Source organism: Crinia signifera, chromosome 5 (assembly GCF_055691185.1).
Source record: "Crinia signifera chromosome 5, ASM5569118v1, whole genome shotgun sequence".
NCBI lineage: Eukaryota > Metazoa > Chordata > Amphibia > Anura > Myobatrachidae > Crinia > Crinia signifera.
In genome coordinates this window covers 114828335-114849407 of record NC_139221.1, presented here as the reverse complement: position 1 = coordinate 114849407, position 21073 = coordinate 114828335, and the positions used below count along the sequence as shown (strand labels likewise).

General features: G+C 44.8%; 1 protein-coding gene across 2 annotated transcripts in view; it reads left to right on the top strand.

The window, feature by feature from the left end:
* GMPR (guanosine monophosphate reductase) overlaps window positions 1–21073 on the top strand; it is an 82361-nt gene that overhangs the window by 39995 nt on the left and 21293 nt on the right. For both annotated transcript variants that reach the window (XM_083187881.1, XM_083187880.1), the window contains 3 exons: window positions 8403–8484; window positions 14255–14361; window positions 20408–20450. In XM_083187881.1, the coding sequence (XP_083044007.1) occupies window positions 8403–8484; window positions 14255–14361; window positions 20408–20450 (232 nt within the window). The remainder of the gene's footprint in view (window positions 1–8402; window positions 8485–14254; window positions 14362–20407; window positions 20451–21073) is intronic.

The following is a 21073-nucleotide window of genomic DNA, read 5'->3' as shown; positions in this document are numbered from 1 at the left end:
ATCCGCACGGGGTCAAAAATCAAAAAGAAAAGTTCAGAAATTTTTATAGAGATTTTTGAATAACATTATAAGACCCTCGAGGGGAAAAAGAACAAGAGGAATGAATAATTAAAATGATCAGGTACAGAGAGGGTTCTAGTCCATACATGTTAGATCTAGTGCTTCGTTAAGGCCCTGTGGACTGAGTGTATCTAGTTTAAAGATCCAGGAGGTTTCGGCTAAGCATAACTTTCTAAAACGGTCTCCTCCTCTTTTAGTGTTTGGAATAAATTCAATAGCTGTAACTGTTAGTCCACTGGGGTCACTCTGATGATGCTGAGAAAAATGACGAGGAATGCTATGATTCACATAGTTCTTTAAAATATTTGTTCTGTGTTCCCTGAACCTTGTTTTAATACTCCGTGTTGTCCTCCCCACATATTGTAATTTACAAGGACACTCAAGAAGATATACACAGTGGGTTGTGTCACAATTAGTAAATTGTTTCAAAGTAAAGGTTTTTTTATTGTGTGATGATGTTATATTTTTTACTTTATTTCTCATATGTTTGCATGTTAAGCAGATATTTTTGTGGCATCTGTAATTGCCGGGGGGTTTATTGGGAATCCAGGATTGATTTGGAGTTACCATTGGGGCGGGTAGCAAACTAGGTGCTATCTGATCTTTTATGTTTCTATTCCTCCTAAACACAATTTTTGTTTTTTCTTCTAGATTTCCTTGTAAAATTTTGTCATAATTCAGAATCTCTAGATTCTTACGTAATATCTTTTTGATGTTATGTGATTCTCTGTTGAATTTTGAGATAAATATTAGTGATTGGGAGTCATTCTCCATAAATTTATTTTTGTTTTTATTTTTATTCTCAAGTAGACTTTCTCTATTAACTTTAGCTACAGATTGAGATGCTTCCGTTAAGAGTTTATCAGGGTAACCTCTTCTTTTAAAGTGGCCAAGCATTGATTCCGATTGAGTTTGGAAATCTGAATTTTTTGTACAATTGCGACGAAGTCGCAATAGTTGATTTTTGGGGATATTCCGAATCCACGGTCTATAGTGTCCACTATTAAAGTGGAGATAGTTATTTGTCCCCACCGGTTTGAGGTAGTTGGTGGAAATCAGAAGACCTTCGTGAACTGAGAACGCAATATCCAGGAAGTTAATGGATGTGTGACTAAAGGTATGAGTAAAAGTAAGATTATAAGTGTTGTGATTAAGGTAATTGACAAATTCAAGAGCTGTTTCGTGACCCCCTCTCCATATAATGAAGAGGTCATCAATGAAACGGCCATAGAGGACCAGATTCTCTCTATATGGGCCGCCCCATCATCCTATTCAAGGGGTAGAGAGAGATACAATTCGTATAGAGAGAGATCAAGTCATAATTACACAGAACCCAGACAAAATATTCATATAAAAGAAAATAGACCACCATATCAACAGCCAGCGGAGTCTACCCATAATTACAAAAACAAAAAAGACCAGGTTTTTCAATTAGGGACTTGGAAGGATTACAATCCGTACGAAGTCCTAACCAATCACACACCAAAACGCTCTCGAGAAGGAGGGGCGGAAGAGGAGGTCGAAAGAGATCCCAGAAAACCGCGACTAAATTAGATACATCGGGACTTTTTAATTTGAGCAAACAGGACCTTAGTGAAGCCCAAAAATCCCTATTATGCAAAGGACTTAATTTTGCCCCACAACAAGATCCCAACATTTTTGATTTATTTGTGGACCTAAACCGGTTCACCAGGGACCTTTGTAGAAAACGTTATTTTTCAATGAAAGCACTTAAATCCATAAACACAGATGCAGATGCTGTACCTGTGATTCTGGATGATGACGATCTACCATCCCTCCTTACTCTAGAATCTCTTCTGAGTGAAAGTCACCCAGAGGAAGTAGAAACTTTCAACATCAATACGATAACAGATTCCCAACCCGTACCCCGCTTCAAAAAGAAATCTAACTTCTTCCCCCTAGAACACAAAAGCCCTGCAATAACCATTTTCTATAATAAAACCTTAGATGACTTTAAACGATTATGTTCTAAAACCCAAAAAAGAAAAAATAATAAACCCTATTTATCAGGAAAAGATAATCTAAGTAAATCTGAACGCCAAGCATTGAGTTCCTTGAAAAAAGATTTATCACTGGTAGTTAAACAGGCTGATAAGGGGGGTGGGGTTGTGATAATGGACCGTGAAGCCTATGTTGCAGAGGCTTTAAGACAACTTAACGACCAACATTACTACACATTACTCCAGTCCAACCCCACCCCCTTATACCAGTCCCAATTTAAAGATCTACTCGAAAGAGCTGAGCTACAGAACGCAATATCCAGGGAGGAATCACAATTTTTATTTCCTCACCACCCCATCACCCCCACCTTTTACTTTTTACCCAAAATCCACAAACACCTCACTGCACCCCCTGGTAGACCCATTATTTCAGGTATGGGGTCCCTCACATCTAATTTGTCACATTTTGTAGATTCTCACCTTCAAAAATTCGTCACTTCACTCCCCTCGCACATTAAAGACACTACCCATATTCTAAATTTAACTCACGAGCTGTCCTGGACTGAAGGTTGGGCTTTTCTCACACTGGATGTCCAGGCACTCTACACTAACATTCCACACACTGAGGGTATTAAGGCTATTAATCACTATTTGGACCAGGATTTCACCATCTCTTCACCCAGAAAACAGTTTATCTTAGATTCCATTTTATTTATTCTCACACATAATCATTTTATTTTTGAAGACCACCACTACCTTCAGTCACTTGGAACGGCCATGGGGACCAGATTTGCACCTAGTTTTGCCAACCTCTATATGGGCCGCCTGGAAGAACAACTTATATGGGGCGGCCCATATAGAGAGAATCTGGTCCTCTATGGCCGTTTCATTGATGACCTCTTCATTATATGGAGAGGGGGTCACGAAACAGCTCTTGAATTTGTCAATTACCTTAATCACAACACTTATAATCTTACTTTTACTCATACCTTTAGTCACACATCCATTAACTTCCTGGATATTGCGTTCTCAGTTCACGAAGGTCTTCTGATTTCCACCAACTACCTCAAACCGGTGGGGACAAATAACTATCTCCACTTTAATAGTGGACACTATAGACCGTGGATTCGGAATATCCCCAAAAATCAACTATTGCGACTTCGTCGCAATTGTACAAAAAATTCAGATTTCCAAACTCAATCGGAATCAATGCTTGGCCACTTTAAAAGAAGAGGTTACCCTGATAAACTCTTAACGGAAGCATCTCAATCTGTAGCTAAAGTTAATAGAGAAAGTCTACTTGAGAATAAAAATAAAAACAAAAATAAATTTATGGAGAATGACTCCCAATCACTAATATTTATCTCAAAATTCAACAGAGAATCACATAACATCAAAAAGATATTACGTAAGAATCTAGAGATTCTGAATTATGACAAAATTTTACAAGGAAATCTAGAAGAAAAAACAAAAATTGTGTTTAGGAGGAATAGAAACATAAAAGATCAGATAGCACCTAGTTTGCTACCCGCCCCAATGGTAACTCCAAATCAATCCTGGATTCCCAATAAACCCCCCGGCAATTACAGATGCCACAAAAATATCTGCTTAACATGCAAACATATGAGAAATAAAGTAAAAAATATAACATCATCACACAATAAAAAAACCTTTACTTTGAAACAATTTACTAATTGTGACACAACCCACTGTGTATATCTTCTTGAGTGTCCTTGTAAATTACAATATGTGGGGAGGACAACACGGAGTATTAAAACAAGGTTCAGGGAACACAGAACAAATATTTTAAAGAACTATGTGAATCATAGCATTCCTCGTCATTTTTCTCAGCATCATCAGAGTGACCCCAGTGGACTAACAGTTACAGCTATTGAATTTATTCCAAACACTAAAAGAGGAGGAGACCGTTTTAGAAAGTTATGCTTAGCCGAAACCTCCTGGATCTTTAAACTAGATACACTCAGTCCACAGGGCCTTAACGAAGCACTAGATCTAACATGTATGGACTAGAACCCTCTCTGTACCTGATCATTTTAATTATTCATTCCTCTTGTTCTTTTTCCCCTCGAGGGTCTTATAATGTTATTCAAAAATCTCTATAAAAATTTCTGAACTTTTCTTTTTGATTTTTGACCCCGTGCGGATCAGGGCGAAGGACATCTACCCAGGGTGCTTGGTTAGAGATTATTCTCTCCATGACACCACGGGTTTGCAGATGAAATTCCCCCTGACCCCCACGGATCTCAAAATCCTAAGGATCCCAGATAGTTACCCCAACTGCATTAGGTTCCATCAATGATGATTATACCCACTATGTAATATAATGTTATGAAATATATTATATATTTATTCAGCTTATATTGAGTTTTTTTATTATTATTTTTATAATTAACTTTTTAATATATACATTATTCTCAACCATTTCTTTATTAGTCTCCTATGTTTCTATATATATACACATAAGAATTCTTTACATTTATAGAATTTCATTTATATGTGTATTTTTTTTTTTTTTATATATATATTGTTTATATATATATTTTTTACCATTATCCTCTATTTTTAGTTTCATATATTTATTTTTCTAGCTATATTTATTTATTTCAATAATGTTTTCTATTTTCACCACCTCAATATACATATGTGTTACATATATACACATATGTATAAAAATTCTAGATATCTATATTAAATTACCCTCAATTTATTGTACCCTATCTCTCTCCACTCTATCGCGGGTGTGTATACCCCTTTAAATGAAGTTACAACACCAAATATGCAAAATATAATTATTTGAATGATATAAAACCACCAGATTGTTCACTACATGAAGACCGAATTCTATCAAAATTGATAGAAAAGATTTGCTAAAATGAAGAAAATAATGCATTACTGTTTAAATGATGTAATGAGCCATTTCACTGGACACACGAGCTTTTAGAATTGTTTTAATTATATGTTGATTACCCTTATGATCTGATTGGCTAATGATTGCCATACAGCCTTTAAATAGGTTTGTGTAGAGCCTGCTTAACATCCGTCTTGAAAAAGTCTCCGTTGCCATAGAGACGAAACGCGTCGACGTCATATCCGGTTGCGTCAGCAAGCCTCCGTGATTCCCCTGCTTTTTTGTCACTACCTCCAGCTGGTCTGCCGCGGTCTTCAGCCCACAAGCCACCGTCATCTGGCAGCAGCTACTCTTTCCACACCTAGCGGTCGAGCGTCCCTCCCGCTACCCAGCTATTCCATCCTGCCGTTACTTCTCCTGGCTACTTCCAACCAGCTGGTCTAAAATCATCAGACCCAGCACACAGCGGGTAGAGCTTCCCCACTTCAAGCTCCCCGCCAGCAGCATCATCTTCCGGGTACGAGCTGATACCAACTGGAGCTCCCCGACGCCTCCCACTACCAACGAACGGAGGGTGAGATAACATCCACTAATTACAGTGCCTCATTCTGGGCTCAGATTCATCGGCTTTATTAACCCCGCATGTGCTGTGCATTCATCCACTAACTTTGCTATTTATCCATACGCATTATTTTTTCCCCTTTCATTTCCTCATCATTCTGGCTACCCCCAGTGACTGTTATTACTAACCCATCACGGAGTACTCCACAGCTTGCTAACGTAAACCTAATGGCCATTTAGGTATTTTATTGTATTGTATGCATTTATGCTATTAATTTACATGTATGAATTGTTTTATTTTGTTTTTCCTATATAAAAAGTTATTTGTACATTTCTAGCAGTGTGTCCAGTGTCATTCTATCCAGTGGTATTATTAGCTTTTAATTGGTGTACTAGCAGCGCAAGGTGGTTTAAAACACCATAGATGGAGAAATGCGTCAAGCCAGTTTATCTCCTGCTATTATTGTACTTCATTAAGAACTGAGCCCTCCCTCCCGTTTGATGATCCATGTTTCCCGCTGCTGCCAATTCTCCAGCAAAGGCTTTACAACTTGTCCGCCCAGCATCCCTGACTGGACAGTTCGCGGGTGCCACAGCTCCTGTAGCCTGACCGGACAGGTCTTGGCGGATAAAGCTCCTGTAGCCTGAAAGTAACTTATTTCAGTTCAGACCACACAGTTGTAATTATTACTAGCTAAAGTATATCAAATGACTGCATCATATCTTGAAAAGTATTAACAAAAAAGGAACCAATCGCAAGTAAACATTCACAGGTTTTTCTTGTACCAATTTAATCTACAGGTTCATGTACCTGATTTCTTGATTGTGGGGAGGTAGAGCATAGCGCAATCCTAACCAATCTTGGGACATTTACAGTTAAATAACTGAGATACTGTACTATGAACTTATTGAATTATTTATGTATATTAATGTTCTGTGGCATCATGTCTTTCTTCTAATCAGTATTAACTGTTTCATTTTACATATTGAGATTACAAAGCTGAGAGGCACAGAGTGAGGGAAGAGGGTTGCTGAGAGACTTTACAGTGTGAGAGACACAGAATGAAGGGAGGCAGACTGAAAAAAAACAGACTGAGGGGGATGTGAGAGATGCAGGGAGGAGATGTTGGTGGGGCTGAGAGACGACACAGCGAGCTGGGAGTCTCCAATCAGCAATGCTAGACATGCCTAATAGGTGGTGCTAGACACACCCGGCCGACGGTGCATCCCCAATTAAATGTGCTGCCCATGCCTATGATATAAATTGGTTATTGCATATGCATATAGGAAAGATACTGAATAATTGAAAAAGCTGACCTGTTGTGTAAACTGAAAAAAGTAGAATATATAAAACAAAGTCAAAACAAAATGCAGTATCACTATACTGAGTTCTAACGCATCTCTGACTTTATTTGTTAAGCGCCTTGAGTCCTATTGGAGAATAGGGACCCTGCCAGTCTCTGCTTCAGGGAGTCGGGTAGGGTTGGGTGGGTTCGGGGCAGCAGTGGGGACCATTGATGGCAGCGGGAGAGGTGGCAGATGGTGGCGGGGTACTGCGACGCAATGGGTGCGCAAGATTCTCATGCACGAGCGCCCCCTGGCGATGGCTGGCAGCTGACGATAGAATCGCCAGCCCCTGCAAAGATGAGATTCGCTCCATCTGTAGGCTATGAGCATCAATTTTTCCTTCTCAACTCAAATCTGGGCTACAAATCCAAATTTTCGGCCCCAGCGCTCATCCCTAATTGTACTGGCTTCCAAATTATGTGGGACAATAAATTCCATTAAGCACGCTGAAATGATCATGCAGTAATATACAGTCATGATCTGCAGCAAACATTGCCGACATATGTATGGCTATGGGCAGTATTCAATGAACAAGTTCTCCGTGCATGGAGAGCGTTTTATTTCGCTCTCCATGCACTCTCCGTGTTCCGGAGGGCTCGCTGCCACTCCTGCTCCCTCTATTAAATGTGGTTAAGACTCGCCACCACTCGCGGCGAGTCTTAACCCCTGCAGGGAGCAGGGAGCTTTCAGGGAGCCAGAAGCAGCCAGAGAGATTTAAGTCTCCCTGGCTGCTCCAGAGGACTGTGGAGGGGAGGGGGGCTCTCCAGGACCCAGGCTGCACCCCCCTATAGCCAGCGGGGGACCCAGTATTCACTGCACCGTTCGTGCATAGTTACGTTCGGGTGCAGTGAATATATGAATATCTAATGAGCGGCTCGAGCGCTCGGGCCCCCTGCTGGCTGCACTGTGTAAAAAAAAAATAAAAAAAAAATGTAAAAAATTTTTTTTTTTAAATTAAATATATATTCATGTGCTATAAGCACATGAATAAAAATAACATGCCCCTTCACAGGAAAAAAAACCTGATTTTTTGACACCAAAATTTAAAAAAAAACCCTTTACGTTCAAAAGTTCACATTCCAGCTCTCCATCAAAAGATGGAGAATTGCTACACGGAGAGAGACGGAGAAAATCACTTAAAAAGACGGAGAATATTTCACATTGAATAGGGTTGCTCGCTTTTGGAGAGCAAAATGCTCCATCCAAGGCGAACAAAGCACAAATTCTCCACAAAACACGGAGAACTTTTCTCATTGAATACTGCCCTATGTGATGGTCAAACGGTTTATTTCCTTAACAGATCTAACATAATACTGTACATTGAAATTCATTGCTTTTAGCTTCTAGTGTTGATTTTGATGCACTTTAACAAGCTTATCATGCATCATACAATAATTTTTATATGCTGCATGATCTGAGCAAAATGCATCTCAGCTGCATTACTGATCAGATTTTGCCAAGCATTTGATGCACATCCACTTATGTACTTCTATGAACTGATGAAATGTGAAATAAAAGAGCAATATTTATGTTTACTACTATAGTATATGACCCAAGTTATTGTGCTAATATATACTTTGATACATATCATTGCACTTTTCTAGGCTGGCAATGTGGTAACAGGGGAAATGGTGGAAGAACTAATTCTTTCAGGAGCTGACATCATAAAAGTTGGAATTGGACCAGGCAAGTTATCAAATAATCATTTATTTTCATGGATTCATTTTTAATTCAAGTGAAAATATATTTCTTTCATATACATTTTTTTAGTAAATTTTTTAATAGATGTTCTATAAAATAGACGTTATTCAGCAGAGGGAACCTTATTTCTCCAGTTCGTTCATATACTGTAAGTGAAGTTACCACATTTAGGGGGTAATTCAGTAAGCCTCGGAAGGGGCCAAATTAGTCCCCGTTCCGATGGTGGGGTGTCAGCTCATGCACATCAGTTTAGATTGACTTTAATTTCTTAAGGGGAGAGAAATCATTTGATAGTCGGCGACCATCGAATGAGCTCTTATCACAAGAGCTGTCCTTTGCATTAATAATCACATACAGATGGGCCAGCTGTCGGAAGGGGGCGCGTGTGCACGAGATGCTCGCGAGCCCCGGTCCAATGGAACTCCCCCCCGAGTCCCCACCGCCGGTCGCCGATGCCTGCCCCCACCTCCCCGCACCGCCCCTAACCCTGCCCATCTCCCTGAAGTGGAGGTGGGCAGCCGCCAAAAGACGTTCTGGCGAGCACCGGCCAAGGAAGAGTGGGGCTCCATCTGTATGTTCGTGCATATGTCATTATTAGGAATGTGGTAGCTGGCGAATACCGGCGATGTGAGGCGGCGGAGGTAAGGGCATCCCTGCACCCTCCTCCCCCATGAACTGTTATTGCAGAGACCCAGACTAATTTCAGGATGTAAAAGAGTCTGAGTTTGTCGGAGTTGCAGGATGCAAAAGCGTGCCTTGTAAATGATTGCCACTTTAAAAAATTCTGAGTATGGCCGGCATTCTGCAACTCCAGCGAACTCAGACTATCATATCCCGCCGCAAGTGTCGTCATAAATTTTTGATTTGGTGCGCAAAATATCCCTTCCTGGTGCGCCACATCCCATGCGGCCTTCAATGTTCCAGGTATTGCATGGTCAGCGTTCTATCATAAGCTATATAAATTGGGGGAAGAAATGGGGGACTTTTGCTATTTTTAATACATAGGCCTCTAACAATTGGAATTGTGAGTGATTCATATGGCAAATGCACACACGTTTCTAATATTGTTCCAGCTATTTATGAACTGGGAAATCTTTGACACTTTTGGGGACAGTTTTGCCTCTGCACTGTCACAGGTTATATTACTGAAGACAGAATAAGCGCCCCTTGGTGAGAATATTTAATTGTAGGCAATATACACTGCTCAAAATAAAAATAAAATAAAGGGAACTCTTAAACAACACAATGTAACTCCAAGTCAATCACACTTTAAATCAAACTGTCCACTTAGGAAGCAACACTGATTGACAATCAATTTTGCATGCTGTTGTGCAAATGGAATAGACAACAGGTGGATATTATGGGCAATTAGCAAGACACCCCCAATAAAGGAGTTGTTCTGCAGGTGGTGACCACAGACAACTTCTCAGCTCCTATGCTTTCTGGCTGATGTTTTGGTCTGGAGACGCCAAGGAGAACATTTTGCTGCCTGCAACATCCTCCAGCATGACCAGTTTGGCAGTGGGTCAGTAATGGTGTGGGGTGGCATTTCTATGGCGGGCCACACAGCCCTCCATGTGCTCGCCAGAGGTAGCCTGACTGCCATTAGGTACCGTGATGAGATCCTCAGACCAAGGGGCTGGCTGGCAACTTTTAGCCTAGGGGGCAAGTCCAGAGCACTGGCCCATACCCCCCCCCCCCCCCAACTCTCTGGAAGATGGAATGCTGAAAAATTAGGCGTGTGGCCTATCATAAGGGGGCGTGGCCTATACCATGATTGTATTGTGTACCTGCAGATTGCACATTGTGATGCTAATTACACATTATGCCGCACACCTTGATGCCCATTACACTCTATACTGTGATGGCAATTACCCAATGATCCCCACACCGTAATGCCCATTACGCCATTGCACCACACAATGTGATGTCCACAATGCCAGATTTGCCCCCACAGTGCCAGATATTCCGCCACAGTGCCAAATACACATATGCCCCCACAGTGCCAGAGACACATATGCCCCCACAGTGCCAGATATTCCCCCACAGTGCCAGAGACACATATGCCCCCACAGTGCCAGAGACACATATGCCCCCACAGTGCAAGAAATGCCCCCACAGTGCCAGTGCCAGATATGCCCCCACAGTGCCAGATATGCCCCCACAGTGCCAGATACACATATGCCCCCACAGTGCCAGATATTCCCCCACAGTGCCAGAGACACATATGCCCCCACAGTGACAGATATGCCCCCACAGTGACAGATACACATATGCCCCCACAGTGCCAGAAATGCCCCCGCAGTGCCAGATATGCCCCACAGTGCCAGATACACATATGCCCCCACAGTGCCAGAGACACATATGCCCCCACAGTGCCAGATATTCCCCCACAGTGCCAGAGACACATATGCCCCCACAGTGCCAGAGACACATATGCCTCCACAGTGCAAGAAATGCCCCCACAGTGCCAGTGCCAGATATGCCCCCACAGTGCCAGATATGCCCCCACAGTGCCAGATACACATATGCCCCCACAGTGCCAGATATTCCCCCACAGTGCCAGAGACACATATGCCCCCACAGTGCCAGATATGCCCCCACAGTGCCAGATACACATATGCCCCCACAGTGCCAGAAATGCCCCCGCAGTGCCAGATATGCCCCACAGTGCCAGATACACATATGCCCCCACAGTGCCAGATATTCCCCCACAGTGCCAGAGACACATATGCCCCCACAGTGCCAGAGACACATATGCCCCCACAGTGCAAGAAATGCCCCCACAGTGCCAGTGCCAGATATGCCCCCACAGTGCCAGATACACATATGCCCCCACAGTGCCAGATATTCCCCCACAGTGCCAGAGACACATATGCCCCCACAGTGCCAGATATGCCCCCACAGTGCCAGATACACATATGCCCCCACAGTGCCAGAAATGCCCCCACAGTGCCAGAGACACATATGCCCCCACAGTGCCAGATATGCCCCCACAGTGCCAGATATGCCCCACAGTGCCAGATACACATATGCCCCCACAGTGCCAGATATTCTCCCACAGTGCCAGAGACACATATGCCCCCACAGTGCCAGATATTCCCCCACAGTGCCAGATACACATATGCCCCCACAATGCCAGATATTCCCCCACAGTGCCAAATACACACATGCCCCCACAGTGCCAGAAACACATATGCCCCACAGTGCCAGAAACACATATGCCCCACAGTGCCAGAATTTGCCAGCAGCAACTCACCATTGTTGCTGTCTCTCATCTCCATCTGCTGCTGCTGGGGGAGAGCGCAGTACATGCCCCTCCTGCCCACACCCCAGTCCGGTGCATCCTGCAGCCCCAGTCCGGTGCATCCTGCAGCCCCAGTCCGGTGCAGGCCGCGCATCTCCTCCAGCTCTCCTGCCCTGGCCACGGCTTCCAGAAAACGGCCGCGGCTACAGGAAACCGGCCACCGGCCTCCTGCACTGAGGACATGTCCTCAGTGCAGGGGTCCGGTGGCCATTTTCCTGTGGCCGCGGCCGTGTTCTGGAAGCCGCGGCCAGTGCAGGAGAGCTGGAGGAGGTGTGCGGCCCACAGCAAGTGGCTGGGTAAGCGGCCCGGGGGGCACAAGGCACCCTGCCCCCCGGCCCAGCCTGCCCCTGCTCAGACCCCTTGTGAGACCATATGATGGTGCGGTTGGCCCTGGGTTTCTCCTAATGCAAGACAATGCTGCAGTGTGTCAGCAGTTCCTGCAAGACAAAGGCATTGATGCTATGGACTGGCCCACCCATTCCCCAGACCTGAATCCAATTGAGCACATCAAGTCTCGCTCCATCCACCAACGCCATGTTGCACCACAGACTGTCCAGGAGTTGGCGGATGCTTTAGTCCAGGTCTGGGAGGAGATCCCTCAGGAGAACAGGTCCTGACGAAGGGGTGTAATCCCCGCAACTGTTGACCAGTAAACTTCACCTGCTTTCACCGTTTCCAAGTCTCTGAGTGCCGCTGTATTCTTTGGGATTATACACACAGGACTGTTTGCCTAAACAGAAGGCAACAGGGCACGATACCCCACGGAGGGGCCGAGTGCTGGGCATCAGGATTTGTGTATATATATATATATATATATATATATATATATATATATATATATATATATATAGTAGCCAATTTAGATATAAAATATAACAATCACAAGTTACTTATTGTTGCCAAAAGGTTCTAATATTACGAGTAATATGGGTAATATTCAAGGTATAAATAGTGGGTACTTATGTAGTATCTGGGCTGCCGATTTTTTGATTGTATGCCTTAAGTTAAGGCATACAATCAGATGCGATGCGATGCGATATCGCATCGCATCGCATCCGATATCGGATGCGATATCGGATGCGATGACCCGATTTTTCCATAGGAATCAATGTTAAAATGATTCCTATGGAAAAATGGGTCCTTTTCATACCCCTACTATCCAAGTGGGCATGGAGTTGGATATAAACCTGTGGCGAGCGTAGCGAGCCACCGAGCCCGAAGCGTGGCGAGCGAAGCGAGCCCCGCGAGGGGACGGTATTCGTCCCCTCGCGGGGCTCGCTTCGCTCGCCACGCTTCGGGCTCGGTGGCTCGCTACGCTCGCCACAGGTTTATATCCAACTCCATGCCCACTTGGATAGTAGGGGTATGAAAAGGACCCATTTTTCCCATTGAATTCCATGTTAAAATGGACTCAGTCCATTTTAACATTGATTCCTATGGAAAAATCGGGTCATCGCATCGCATCGCATCGCATCGAATCGCATGGTCGCATGCGATGCGATGCGATCTCCCGATCCGACCCGATTTAGAAATCGGCAGCCCAGTTACTACATAAGTACCAAATAGTGTATAAGTAGTTATAAAGCATACTTACCTATTTTTAGTATCTTCTCTCGAATGCCCGGAGAATAGATGCTGGTGTTCACTTTGCTTTGGGGGGTGTTGGACAGACTCTGATTTCATCGAGCCCCACCTCCACTCACACAGAATGCCTTGATTTGTGGGTCTTCCAGAAGGGGATGGAGCTAATATTATACCAAATTAAGCAATTCACATTGTTTTAGCCCCACCCCATCACCTGCTTGAGATTGTCAGTATTCTTCTCTCCATCGTGTCTGTATAACTAGAATGTTAATGGGACGCAGGGGATATGCCTGCTCTTTCGGGGTTGCGGGGGAACTACCCGAAAAATTGTGAGTCTCCCACAACTTCCTGGAGAGTAGGAAAGTATATTTTAAAGATTGATTGAGTCCAATGTCCATATGGTTTTATATATTATCATTATAGCATTATCCATTCTGTCCATAGCTTGAAGGTCTTCTTCATACTGTAGCTCCAGTTATCACTAGAGCCAAAACTTCTCCATGTGCATACCAGAGAATTGATTTTGGAACCTTGCCTGCTCAAAGGCTACTGTCACCAGCCAGTAAGCATTATGACAGAGGCCTAGTAAGAACTGCTATTTGGGTTATCCTTGTGCCTCCTGCAGGATGCTCAGGGCCGTATTCAATGCGGCCGACGAGGGGGTTAAATGGCGAGGATCACCGAAAACAAGCGACCCTCACCGTTTAACCCCTGCACCGGCCACTGACAGTATTCAACGTTCTGGGGGAATCCATTCCCCCAAACGGTGAGGTTCGCGGCTAATGCACTGAATGCAGACCCACCAGAGCCTACACTCTGCCTGGGACTTGAATGAATTACTATTTTATTTCTTTCCTTGCACAGGATCTGTTTGTACAACCAGGATTAAAACAGGTGTTGGTTATCCACAGCTGAGTGCTGTGATTGAATGTGCTGACTCGGCCCATGGGTTGAAAGGACACATCATCTCTGTAAGTATAGACATCCTTACTCTTCATCAGACATAACTAATCCTTTTTTATACACAGAACCTACTTTTTCTCTGTCCCTGTTGCTAGTAAGTTGATGAGCTTGGCAGAATTTATTGTCCAGTTACATATACAATGGGCACAGAAGCAGTGTCACCGTTGTCTATTGCTTATTATTTTGAAGAAACTACTGTATATAATTAAAGTCAGTCAGAGAACACCACACACAGCCACAAAAGTAAAGAGTCTCCAATTGAGTAGTAGCAGGATAAATTAAGGGGTTGGACCAGGGAAGTGGCCAGAACTTCGTGGGCCCATAAATATGTTGAAGGGGCCCCTCTCCATTGCTGCTGGAGAAACAGCTCTCTCCATTGTGGTTGTTTAAACCCCCTAAAACCCCCTAATACTGTCCTAGTTCATTTTATGCCCCATACAGTAATAGTCCCCTAGTTAATTTTATGCCCCATAAAAGTTCTCTATTTTATTCTCCATGCAAGAGTATGTAGTAAGGATCATGGCAGTGGGGGGATCCAGATGGATCCAGGAGGTAAGAATTGGGGTAAGCGTCAGTTAGGACTAGCATTTGGGGGAGGATTAGGCTGCAGGAGGAGACTGTTAGGTTAAGCTGTGTGGGCTGGCAACAGAAATCTCGGGGCCCGGTACACTGATATATCTTGGGGGCCCACTACCCTGCCCCCTTGAGCAGAACATTTTTAATACACTGCATATTGAACGTGTTTTTTTTATTGTTACAAAGGAAACATAATTAATATTCACTAATACCGGAGGGGGTTCCAGGCACGTACCCTTACAGGAGTCCAGGCACGTGCCTTTATAAACCATTGCTAGGCACTGCACTGCCGTAGCCATGCTTACAGCCCATAACCCCACAGAACCTTGGTGCCCCTCACAAGCTTGGGGCCCGGCACAGGTGTCCCTCTTGACCCCCCCACCTGTCGCCTGCCCTGTGTGTGAGTAGTTGGTTAGGGCTACAGTTAGGGTTAGAACACTCACTTGAAACAATCAGCATTCTGATGAGCAAAAACACATAAAAGTTAAACAATTTATATAATAAATGAACTAGTTCCTTTAGTTATATTATGCCACACAGACAAATTGACCAACCTGCTCCTACTGTACCTTAGGTACTATGTAATGCAGGAAACTGTACTTTCAGTGGAGATCTTCTCACTTACACGATCCTTGTCCCTTTCTGGGCCAGTCATAATCTGAGAGCTCAATTCCCACCCTCTACATCACAAAAGGCTGTAAAGAATTAGCAGCTACCTACAGTATATGACCATATTGGGCTTTATAAGCTCAGATGTGTCTGTGAGTATGAGACAGGACTATGGGAGATGGATCATGCAGATGTGCCGTGCTATAGCTTTGCTGCACATAGCAGCATGCAGTAGTGAGATCACAATGCATACGGATTGCAGCCGGCTCCCAATAAAATGGTTGATGTAAGAATGAGACTGCCGGCTTCCATTCAAGTGTATGCATAGTGGGAGTGTACAAACTTCTATGCTGTGAGTTGCGGCTGCGCATTGCAGCACTACATAAAACACAAATCGGAGTCAGTGCAGAGCTTTACTGAGAGAGAGAGAGAGATAACCACTGATAAGTCCCTTTTGTAAAGCCTGGGCAATGGGCTGACCTATATTCTTACAAGGCAATTTTGGGAACTTGCTAGACCACTATAGCTATGCCCATTGATGGATCCTAAATTTGATCTTTGATGAAGGATATTCTCACTGTACTTATTAATTATCTTAGGGGCAAGGGGACCATTGTGTGCAAAAACATGCTTTGGGCCACCCTCCTCTGCCACGCCTCAAGTCATAGGGTAAAACAGAGAGGCAGTGGGTTATAGGGAGAGGCAAATGTATAAACACAAAGTTCTACGCAGTGCAGAAAAAGAGGGCCTGTACCTTGGTGTGTTTCCTTAAGGTTAGTAATCAGACAGGTAGGCTCTGATATCACCAGTTACACAAGCCATGGACAGCTGTCTGTGAATCAGTGGCATTACATGGCAGTGATCACCCGTACTGAAATGTGGCAAAACTCCCCTACCAGTCTAGGCTCAGATGGCAGACTTTTGCAGTTGCACACACACACACAATCCCAGCCCCCCTCAGATGGTGGGGCCCACTCTGCTCCCAGTGCTGGACTAGTCATCCAACATTGCTGAAAATGGTTGGGTGCACAGCCAGGTCAGGGAAGGAAAGGTATTAGTCCCAGGGGTCCTGGTGCAATGCACCTGGTGTAGGCTACTACTGGTGCAATGCACCTGCTACACCACAATACATAAAGATAGATAGATAGATAGATAGATAGATGGCCATAATTATACTTCCCCTATTTAAAGATATTTGTAGCTTGATCTAACACCTAGGGTGAAATGTAATAGGATGAGAGATTCAGAAAGTGAGAGATTTGGTAAGAAATCTCCAGTTTTTTTAAAGCGGCAATCATCAAGCTGCAACATTAAACTGGTTTTGCTGTGTAAATGATTGCCGCTTTAAAAAAAAAAGGGGGATTTGGTACTCTTTACCTAGCACGGCGCCCACGATTTTGATCGTGGGCATCGCAGGTAAAAAAATCGCGGGCATCGCGGGCATTGAATGCACTAAAAATCGGGTGCGACGCGACCGACGCAATGCCCGCGATTTCCCATAGGGAACAATGTTAAATGTCTCAATTGACCCGATTTTCATGTTCAATGCCTCAATTGACCCGATTTTTCCATAGGAAACAATGTTAAATGGCCCACAGAGGCCAAATAGCCACCCTGAAGTGTGAAATGGCCCCCACAATTGTTAACGCCACCCCACGATCAACGTCAACCCGAAGCGTGGTGAGCGCAGCGAGCCCGCAAGGGGCGGCGGTACGCGTCCTACGACCTTTTCATACCCCCACTATCCACGTCGGCGTGGAGTTGAGAATAGAATAGTGTGGCGAGCGTATCGAGCCACCGAGCCCGAAGCGTGGCGAGCGCAGCGAGCCCCGTGAGGGGACGCGGATACCTTCACAGGTAAACGCGTCCCTTCGCGGGCTTCACAGGTATCCGCGTCCCCTCGCCACGCTTCGGGCTCGGTGCTCGCCACACTATTCTATTCTCAACTCCACGCCGACGTGGATAGTGGGGGTATGAAAAGGTCGTAGGGCGCGTACCGCTGCGCTCGCCACGCTTCGGGTTCACGTTGATCGTGGGGTGGCGTTAACAATTGTGGGGGCCATTTCACACTTCAGGGTGCCTATTTGGCCTCTGTGGGCCATTTAACATTGTTTCCTATGGAAAAATCGGGTCAATTGAGGCATTGAACAGGAAAATTGGGTCAATTGGGACATTTAACATTGTTCCCTATAGGAAATCGCGGGCATCGCGTCGGACCCGATTTTTTAGTGCATTCAATGCCCGCGATGGCCGCTATGGGCGCCGTGCTAAGTAAAGAGTACCGGTGATTTCTTACCAAATCTCTCACTTTCTGAATCTCTCATCCTATTACATTTCCCTCCAAATGTTATTGGGAGACTAATAAGGACATGGGAATCAGGATTCTGCATAAAAAAGTTATGGGGGGTTATTCTGGTTGATTCGCAGCCTTGCGAGTCCACCAAACCCCACCCGGCGAACGACCACCCCCCGCCGCCCCCTCAAAGTGCGGCTTTGCCTGAACAGCTGCGAATGGATGTTTTGCATAAACATCCATTCGCATGGCTCGTGTAACCGCCCACATCTTTCGATGGTCACCGACCATCGAATGATGTTTAGCATGTACGCATATATAAGGGACTTTTCAGTTACTTACATTTGCGTGCACACTGGCGTGGATATGGGCGGGCGGCTGATATCAGGTGATGTCAGCTACCCGCCCCCCACACCTGCGTCACTGCCTCATTACCATGAGAACACCCAGCGTTCTCATGGAAACGCCCATGGAATGCTGGGCGTTCCCATATGGTAATGGGGCAGTCCGGCGCCCCCCACCCATCTCTGCCCTCCCTCCCACGCCGCCATGGGTGCGTGCACCCGGCGAACCGAAAGGTCGCCATGGGTGCACGCACCATACGCCTGCACATGCGCAGATATCCGCCTGCGCAGACGCGCAACATCGGTGCAACATGAGGCCCATAATCTGATACTGTTGTTGAAACCTGCTCCTATCCATTTATGCATGATAGATTGATGTGTTTTATAGTCAGTATATCAGACTACAATTGTAATGGGCTCACAGTTGGACATTACCTTGCATAACTCATTGCACTAGGTTCATTAACCTGCTGCTGTACCTCATCTCCTGGTGAGAAGTTATCATCAACTGGATTGCGTGCTTATCATTTCTGTCATTTCCATCTCCAAGTGGTATATTCAGCGAAACAGTCATTTTAGCACCTGATTAAACATGCATGTGAGATGATATTTATAGCATCTCTTCAGTCCCACAAAGCACCGTCCTCTCTGCTCCCAGTGATTTTAAAAACACTTGGGAATCGTCGACAGAAGAGCACCATTGGGTGGAGAGGGAGAAGATTATGTCCTTTTGGTGTGTACACACTGTGAGATTTCCTTGCTATTGGACTTAAGATTCAAGTGCTATACAATCTTTGCTATCTCTGTACTATTTACATACAATTCAGGCTATCTACATTTGATTTGCACTATATAGTCATTGCTGCCCTGCCTATCTGGGTTTCGATTTGTGCTGTCCCAGGAGCGAGCATCGGGATCACAAGGTAATGGTGTGTTCACACGGTCAGATGTGCCTTCAGATACTATCCACGATCCGATCAGATCGGATCTTGGATAGTATCTGAAGGCACATCCGATTTGCATACAAGTCTGACTATATAGTGCAGATCTGCACTATATAGTCAAGGCAGACAAGACTTTCTGCCTCGCGATACGTGGTACCTGTGTAAAAAACCTTCGGCGCCGGCGTCCCTGCAGTGCTGGAGCGGGCAGGGGTGTCCGTGCCGCAGGGGTACCTGCGGCGCTGTCATTGTGTATAAAGCTGGTGGCGGCCGGCGGGGTCCCTGCAGTGAATAGAAAATAACTAGCGCTATGCGCGCGGCGGCGCGGGAAACGATAGTTATTTTCTATTCACTGCAGGGACCCCGCCGGCCGCTGCCAGCTTTATACACAATGACAGCGCCGCAGGTACCCCCGCGGCACGGACACCCCTGCCCGCTCCAGCACTGCCGGGACGCCGGCGCCGAAGGTTTTTTACACAGTTCGCTAACCCTCCATCATCATGCTGGGGGTGAGGGACGAACTGCCGCCCTCCAGGTGCCGGCGCCCCAGGCAAATGCCTAGAGCTGCCTAGTGGTGGCGCCAGCCCTGCTCCTAACTGTCATGTTACAGGCTCAGATTAAAAAATTACAGGTAGGAGCTGATTGGCTGGTTGTTTATCACTCTCCATGTTATCACTTTCTGAAGCTTGATTTGTATTTTTATTTTGCAAAGTGCAGGTTAAAGCCACTGAAGATTGTACATCGTGCTAAAACTTTACATCCCTGTAGATGTTATGGGTGTTACAAAATACATTTGCAGACTAATTATATGTATTGACTTACTATTGCTATACAGTTAAGTACCTTAATCTAGCAATAGAAATAAGAGCTTCCCAGCCAGCTGCTCACATTAAGCTTTGTGGCTTAGGAGTTTGTAACATTACATCATTTTATTGTAGGCTAAACTAAGGGCTCCAGAAAAATAACAAAGCTTGCATTACACACTTTCCTCACTAGGTGGCGAGCAAGGTCCACTGCATTAGCTGATCACATGATAGCTGGAATAGAAAAACATTTGCTTTAGACAACATTTGCAAATCAATTTAATACTTACATCTATATTCCTTAGTGCTAGGATTTTCATTAGTCTAATGATCAAATTCAACCTTGAATTTTATTTAGATTTTGCTATAATATAAATTACGTATTGTATATAAATATATAAAGAAACACAAACCATAAAAGGATGATCTAAGACCTATTATTTGTGTATAAAGCGGTGTAAGTGATTTTATTTTTATCTTGCCTAAAGGACGGAGGTTGCAGCTGTCCAGGAGATGTCGCCAAAGCATTTGGTAAGTTGTGATACCGCCTCATTGCGGTAGCTTTGTGCATTCCTTTATTTCACTGACAATATAATTTTGCGCCCTACTGTATATGTATGTGTATACATGTTTATAAAAGCAATCATACCCTATAGAGATGTGCAGACTCGGATTCCAGAGATCCGAGCCCCCATGAATGTCATCATTCCGAGCCGGGTTCCGAGCAGCGCTCGGAGATTCCTGTCTGACTCGGGTCCGTCCGCGTGGTCAGAACGTCATCTCCCAGCACCGGATTTCGCGAGGCTTTAAATAGCGGCTGCTGCGCCCGCCATCTTTACTCCAGTCTAGTAGTGGGTTGGGAGAGGGTGTGTTGGTGCTGCTGCTGGGGCTTAAACTTGAGCTTGACCTTGAACGCAATATTTTTTATTCGCTGGGGCTGTCTCTCAGTGCTGCTGTGTAGTCTAACTGTGTACTTGTAGTACTACTGTCTCCTCTGTGCGGTCTACCTCTGGTGTGCTGTGCTGTAATTATTTTATTCGCTGGGGCTGTCTCCCTCAGAGCTGCTGTGTACTCAGTTCTCCTCTCTGCTTAGGGTGGGCTCTCCCTAGCAAGGAGGACAGTCTAACTGTGTACTTGTAGTACTACTGTCTCCT